We start from the raw sequence: 8034 nt of genomic DNA on the forward strand, positions 1-8034 counted from the left end.
CAGTCCGCACTGTTCGTAACGACTCGTCGCTTGCCCGCGCCCATAGCGCCCTTTGTCCCGTCGCCCTGCGTGACCTTTTGACCGCGCGGCCCATAGCGCTCGGTGCTAGCCGCCTCCGCCGACTGTCGCTTGTCCCGCTTCACCGTGGCCAGCTGATGCACTGCCGTTGCTATCATGGATGATGATACTCCCTCCTCTATTGTAGAACGGTCCTGTACCAACGCCGCATGACTTTCTGCTGCTTCCATCGCCACCGCTATTTTAAATGCTCTTTCAAATGTTAGGTTATCTTCCGTAAATAACTTTTGCCGAATGCTATCATTACGGATACCACACACGAATTGGTCTCGTAAATTCTCTTTTAAAACTGGCTTCTTGAAAATCACAATCTTTTGTTAACTTGTTTAACTCCGCAGTATATACCGCGATGGTTCGTCACTTCTTTGTGTCCTCTGACGAAATTTAAATCGTTCGGCCATGGTACTTCGCGTCGGCTGTAGGTGCTTCTTCATAACTGTTCACAAGGTCATCAAATTCTTTTGTTGACGGTTTGTCCGGTGAACATAAAGTTTGCCATGAGCTCGTACGCCTCACTACCCATAAACGGTGATTAAAGTCGCTACCTGCACAGCCGGTTTAACGTCGTTAACCACAAAATACTGGCCCAAGCGCTCCACATATAAATCCCAATTATCCTTATGCACATCGAAAGCACTAATTTTACCGATAGACATTGTAACTGCGATATTCACTCACGTCCACTAAAAAAAAAAGTTTCACACGCGTTTACAGTTCGATTTCGTCGCCACTGAAGTATTTACGATGCACTGACTATCCAGGAACTTCTAGAACGGAGAGAAAGCACAAGACGCGTCCGCTTGGTAACAACCATTTATTGGAAAAGAGCGATGATAAGTAGGTACTTATACATTATGTCAGTGAGAATTGTTTCTACCTTCTTACATCATTATACCCATATATTACAGGAAGGTTTTTAGGTTTAAATTTCGGAATAATATTTGATCCACCATATTTTGCATTCCAGATGTTGGTAAATTGAGTGAACCTGTAAATATCTTTTAATTACTTTTATGTACCAATTTAAATTGCAAAATATAAACATTTGATTGGATTAAATGGAAGATATCTAAATTAAGGAAATTAATTATAATGTTTACCTTACGGGAATCCAATAGGCGGTACCGTTATCAGCGTAGGCCCATAATGTTTTCTCATTTTCTGGTCTCGTTTCCCCTGCATTTGTGAATTTGACGCAATCGATACCTCTAATATTTTCAGTACCTTCTAAATAAAAAATACAAAAGATTTAATAATAATAAATACTTGAATATATTTATCTATATCTGAAAGAATATTATTAACGACGTTGCGCACGCTGTTCTGTTGCATAAACAGTGTATAGTTTTCATTTTTAGAAATTTATATGTATTTATAAGGTATTTGTAATATGGGCCTTGTTGCCAGAAATACCAGAAAAAACATTCTAAAATACAAATTAATAATAAATTAATTAAAGCTTTCATGACAAAAAGTTGGCGTGAATCTGCGCGGGACTGAGCAAAATGGCGTATTTTTGTGACTACAGGCCTACAAGCCAAGATTAATTTTGGGTCATGGCGCCAGCCAATTAAATAAAAAAGTAGGTAAGTAACTAAAGCAAAAAAGGCTGAAAATGAGAATAAAACTTCCTCTTACCTTGCTTATTGAGATCACCGATTGTGGGTAGAAAATTTTCTGGTCTTACAAGCATTTCCTTGATTTTTGTACACACCATCTTGTTGGTCTCTTCCTCTGTTGTCTCAGGATGAATCTGTGTAAGTAAAAAGGAAAAAGACCGGCCAAGTGCCAGTTAGACACGCGCACGAAGGGTTCTGTACTATTACGCAAAAAATCATATATATGTTTTTTTGTTTTTAGTATTTGTTGTTATAGCAGCAACAGAAAATACATCATCTGTGATAATTTCAACTGTCTAGCTATCGCGATTTATGAGATACAGCGTGGTGATAGAAAGACAGACAGACAGTGGAGTCTTAGTAATAGGGTCCCGTTTTTATCCCTAGGTTATGGAACCCTAAAAACTAGAGTTAAGTTTTCTGAATCTTGTAAAATAAGATTTATAACATAGATTCTAATTAAGATTTTAGACACTCTACTATACTAACTATCCCAACAAAAACATACATGTGAAATAAGAGACAAGTTCAATGTTAACATATGTCGTTGTTGACTCGCCGACAAAAGAATTGAGATCTATATGGGTGCCAAGTTCTGTGCTGTGTAGAAAATCCTGAGAAAATGGATCGAAACATGTCGAGCGTCTTTTCGACTTAGGACCAAAGGAATGGCGGCATCGTTCCGAGCAATGGATTGGCCTATGATCTATTAGATGGCGCCACTTTTTAGCACATATGAGTGAAAGAATAAGGTTCAAAGTCAAATGGAGTTCTAAAAGTTTTAATCATGTGTCGAAAGATGGCAGTAAATTTACTGTTGCTACAAAGTTTTCTTTAACAATCCACCTCTATTTCAAATTCTCTTTGATAATACCTGAATGACCCGTTTCAAATTAATTTTAATATACTACTACTAATAAACTGAAGTAACCCTTTTATTACGTACTAGCGTCCGCCCTGGCTTCGTATGGGCTAACATATTATACACCTAAACCTTCCTTACGAATCACTCTAATAATAAGTGAAAATCCGTTCACTAGTTTTTGAGTTGCGAACATACAGACAGACAGACGCGGCGGGGGACTTTGTTTTATTTGTATTTTGACGTAAACTCCATAATATGCTTTTCACCTCAGCAACTCGAACAAGCCTACTTTCGTCACTCCAGGGAGTGTGGAAAGTGCGACTTACCTCACTCCAGGGAATGACGAAAGTACGGCTTTCCTCACTCCAGAGAGTGAGACAAAGTAGCTTTTTAATTTAGTGAAGGCCATGAATACACGAATAAAAACTGTACTTGATGTTGTAATTTTTTTAACCTTTAATATGTTCTCACTACTGAGGTGAAAATTTGTAGGTATGTTTCACACGACAGCAAAGTTATTTTACATCTCGTGTTTTTGAAAAACTAACTTTCCTCTCTTGTTGCACAAATAACTATTGTACCTCATATTTTCCATAGCCCTTTTTCGTGCCTATCGCGATTTTAATAACTGCTCCATTATTGGCTTCCAAGCGTGAATTCCTCGACGATCTCCTGTAAATAAATGAAAATATTAAAAATTTGTTTTTAGAGGTATTCTGTTATTAATTTTTATTGTTTTTTACGAGTGCTATTTTTCCAAGGTGATAAAGAATATTAAAATGATCACTATGGTAAAACTGCTGTAATCGCTATCCCTATATTAATAATAATATGAGTAATAAATGATACTGTAGGCTGTACTGACCAAACATTTGTGACGACCGGTCTGGCCTAGTCGGTGACCCTGCCTATGAAGCCGTTGGTCCTGGGTTCGAATCCCGGATAGGGCATGTATTCGTGTGATGAGCACAAATATTTTTTCCTGAGTCATGGGTATTTTCTATGTATTCAAGTATTTGTATATATACACATATATATATATATTTAATATTTATATATTATATATATCGTTGTCTAAGTACCCTCAACACAAGCCTTATTGAGCTTACTGTGGGACTTAGTCAATTTGTGTAATAATGTCCAATAATATTTATTATTTATTTATTTATATATCGTTGTCTGAGTACCCACAATACAAGCCAATTCTTGAGCTGACCGTGGGACTTAGTCAATATGTGTAAGAATGTCATATAATATTTAGTACCTGGGCGACCGAGCTTAGCTCGGTTACAACTATTTATTGTAATATGGTGGTGTATAGGTGATAATCTTAACTACATTTTTTACTAAATTAAACTTGTCTAAAACAATAAAAATTAAAAAATATATATATAAACTTGAACATAAAAAAAAAGTTAGTCACCGGGCGAGATTCGAACCCTAATACTCGTTTAGCAGTCCGCGTTTTAACCCGCTGGACCAGACGGACAGTGGTCGGTCGGCAACACGAAATTAGCGACCATATTCTGCGTCGAAAGAAAAACGCATGAAAACTCGAAAACACGCGTTTTCCCAAACATAAAACTAATCTAGATCGATTGTTTACCCCCAAAAACCCCCATATACCAAATTTCAGCAAAATCGTTAGAGCCGTTTCCGAGATCCCGGAAATGTATATATATATACAAGAATTGCTCGTTTAAAGGTATAAGATTTATTATTCAATGATGAACAAATATCATCCACTTTTAAATAAGTAACTTGTGGATTTAAGTTTTTTTTAACCCGCAATGTGATACCGAAGTTTGTTTGTAGCATAATAGCAAGCGACGTCAATTAGACTGATGAGAGGTACATTGAAAATAATATTTATTTTACACGAAAAAGAGTAAATCTAAAGATAGATTTAATAATTTTTTCAACACACTTGCTCAAAACGTTTTTATGCCACCGATTTTGACTCATAATCCTGCATAATGCGTGCTTTTTCAGTATATTATAACACTCGTGCTTTTTCATTACAATATCCGACTGAGTCAAGAGGGTAACTGATTGCTAATAATATGCATGGAAACGGAGCCTTCTTAATTTGGTCGATTAATACATTTTTTTTTTAACCAACCATTAGGTTTCAAATGTTAGTTCAAAGAGGTTTTATCACACCAAACATAATTTATAGATTAAATTATCTCGTAAATTACATTAATGAATAAACATAACATTTTATCGATTTGATCTCCATCCGTCGAATAAAAATACGAAAATATTTTAATTGGCTGTTTGTCGATTTCGTTCTCGCCTTTGCCTTATTAACATCAAAAATTGCTCATTTAAACGTAAACAAACATGCCAAAAACACATATGATAATTTATAAAAAAAAATATCTTACCAGTATTTAAAGTTTTCGATCAAACCAGATGACATATAATACTTTGTTGCTTCGAGAGAATACGTAGGAGGCCATTTCAGGACAGGAGACTCTTTATCTATTTTTACTGCAAGTGTAAAATTAACCAATTTGATAAATTGCAGATATATATTGATTTTTCTTTTGTATTCTAATATGAGTAATATACAACCATCTTGTTTTTTCCACAATGTCAAGTATAAATATAAATAACACGTTTAAAACTGATTAGTAATTCTAGTGAAATTACCAAATATAATATGATTTATAAAAAACCGAAAATGCCATACGAAGGGGCATAGCTATGGTTAACATACAATAAACTGTATAAAAATATTTGCCATAAAGTCTATATCCAGGCAGGAAAATGGGGACTATTTTCTTTGTATTGAAAAGCCTTCCTCCATTATCCTCTTAACTAAATGTTTATTTAGAGATAAACAAAGACATTGAAAATTACTACGATTTCCTTTTCTTTAGACCCTTACCAGAGAGGCTTCTATTACGATCACAGAACAGAAAAAAACATCTGTTTTTTTTTGTTCCGTGATTACGTTTACTTTATCTCAGCTACACGCACACAACGTAAGTAATGTTAAAAAAAACTGGCCTTACACAAATATCAAAACTATTGAGAAAATCTAAATTCACACAATATACAAAATGGATATAATAGAGTTCTTACTGTAACTAGCTTAAATCTAAAATAGGCCCTTGAGGCTTTGTACGAAGGATGCTGGCGGCATTTCCTCGTTGTACCGCAATACTGATACGTTGTGCGAGGAAGCCGCCAGCTCTTCAGTCACCAGTTACGTCAACCTGACGCTTCGCAATTAAAAAAAAAAAACTTATGCATGCTGGGACCCCATGAACCTAGACTTTCAACGCCAAATAGTACTCTCTAACGAGGCTTTTTCCTAAGTTTTTGTTAAGATTTCTTACCATGTTTTCCAGCAGCCACGTACACTAAACAAAACAGCAATAATCCTTTCAATGTCATTTTAATGTTACAAATTGCATGAACGAGCAGTTTACATTTATATACGGGCTGATAAACACATTAATTAATTAACAATATCACATTATTGATAAATGTACATTGTTATATTTCTAAAGGCTACGACCTAAAAAAAATATTAATGGTTTAATATAATTTATTGTTAATTACCTACAAACTTAACGTGCTAACGTGTAGAACCTGTCAAATATATACAAATTGGCCACATCATTTAGGTTTATGTAACTACTACAACTATTTAATTATGTAAATTTTCGATATTATAATGGCTATGTGCTTGTAGGGTCGACGTCAAGTACAACAGGATATCAGAAAGTGTTTAGGAAAATAGTGAGAGAGACTAAAATGAAGACAAGGATCAGATGTGAAAATAAGTAAAATGGGTCGCCATATTTTGTAAACTATTGTAAAAGATCTGGTTTGTAGTTGTAGTTTGTCATTAAGTATTAGGCATCTCACGCGCACCAAGAAGCGTGAACGAGATGTCTAATGATTGAATCCTGATTGCATTTTGTGAGAATCAATCAGCATCAGCCGCTAATGCAGTCAGACATAAATAAGTATCTATTATTAAATTTACTATTAGAACAATGAGTAAACTCTGTATGTACGTACATAAAAATAAACCATAAGGTGCGAAAAATAAATACGGACCCACCATAACCATGCTGATTCAGTAAATTTGATTGTAATGTTTAATTACAGCTTTTCTCTTAATTAAGTAGGTAGGTAACGATTTTATCAATGGACACAAATTAACCGATATTTTTAATTATAATATAAAATAATTCAAACTGAGGTTATCCCTAGTTTCACCGGCGTCGAAGCTAGAATTATTAGCTTAGAACGCGTAGAATCCTACTCAAGAAAGTCGAATCTATAAATCAATACACCTATAACTATATCTATAGGAACGTGTCAAAGAAAGGCCCAAAAAAAACAACTTGATCAGATAAAAGTTACATTTTGTACGGTAACGCAGCAGAAAAAAGTTTTCTCCCATACAAAGTACAGGTACAGCATCTTTGTATGGAAGCAAACTTGTAACTTAGATAAGTTAGTATCAGATGATGAAGTTGTTAATTTTAATATGTTAATGAAATACTTATGGATCTAATAATGCGCGTGTAAACAAAAAAAGCAAAAAATCAACATGGTTTCGGAAAATATATTTTTTTGCTAGGAAGTCTAGGGACACAAAATCAGTGTTCGAAAAATTGGTTCACCCTTTGACAAAACAATAAGTAATAAAAACTTGTCGCTTAACCTGTACCAAAGGCGGTATGAGTAAGTAGGATTCTGGTAAACACCTACATAAATATATCCTGACAAAAACAGTCCCCATCGTCGAGTCAGGGTTTTCGGGAACTAATGGCTTTTTTCTTCCTTATAAACGCCATATTGGTTTTTCTCGCAGCCACAGCTTTGGGAAATTATATTTCGCATTTTCAAACCTAAACAATATTAAGTTCTACCTAAATATTAAAGTGACATTTAATACTAAGTACTTAACCGCAAAATGATTTGCTTTTATCCAGCATGAAAACAGAAATTATAATGACCTTTTACCAACTTGCAGTGTGTGATTTAGCTACATAACTATTAAATTAAAAATGTAAAATACCTACTAAATGTTCTATTTTTTTATATCAATTGTATAATTCGCTAAATAATATATATATATATATATCTCTGTCCTATTAGCTGAACAAGGGCGGGTTTAAATCCAGCAAGCTGTACCCGCACCTTCTTCATTACTTACACAATGAATTTGTTGCACATTGTTGAGATAAATACTTACCTACACTTTGTACCTAAGATGGACTACGTACCTAATATTTATACCTATGATCTGTACCCCTAGTGTAAATATTTTCGACAGCGAAACGTGACGTACGCGTTTGCGGTAAGTGTCATTTTGTATGAGATTTTGACTTTCCAAAACGTCCCGCTTGGCGCGCTGTTCAAAAACCCATACAAAATGAGACTTAACGCAAACGCGTACGTCACGTTTCGCTATCGACAAAATTTACACTAGGGGGTACT

The 8034-nt window shown here is 34.9% G+C and overlaps 1 protein-coding gene across 1 annotated transcript; it reads right to left on the reverse strand.

The window, feature by feature from the left end:
- Nucleotides 1–1083: 1083 nt before the first annotated feature.
- On the reverse strand, nucleotides 1084–6011 carry LOC133534088 (uncharacterized). Its single transcript, XM_061873177.1, has 5 exons — nucleotides 5913–6011; nucleotides 4953–5058; nucleotides 3144–3234; nucleotides 1717–1831; nucleotides 1084–1305 (listed from the first exon to the last, which is right to left on the reverse strand). The coding sequence occupies exons 1-5, from the start codon at nucleotides 5968–5970 to the stop codon at nucleotides 1175–1177; spliced, it is 501 nt and encodes a 166-aa protein (XP_061729161.1). The 5' UTR covers nucleotides 5971–6011; the 3' UTR covers nucleotides 1084–1174.
- Between the last annotated feature and the right edge of the window lie 2023 nt (nucleotides 6012–8034).

Source organism: Cydia pomonella, unplaced genomic scaffold (genome assembly GCF_033807575.1).
Source record: "Cydia pomonella isolate Wapato2018A unplaced genomic scaffold, ilCydPomo1 PGA_scaffold_50, whole genome shotgun sequence".
Classification (NCBI taxonomy): Eukaryota; Metazoa; Arthropoda; class Insecta; order Lepidoptera; family Tortricidae; genus Cydia; species Cydia pomonella.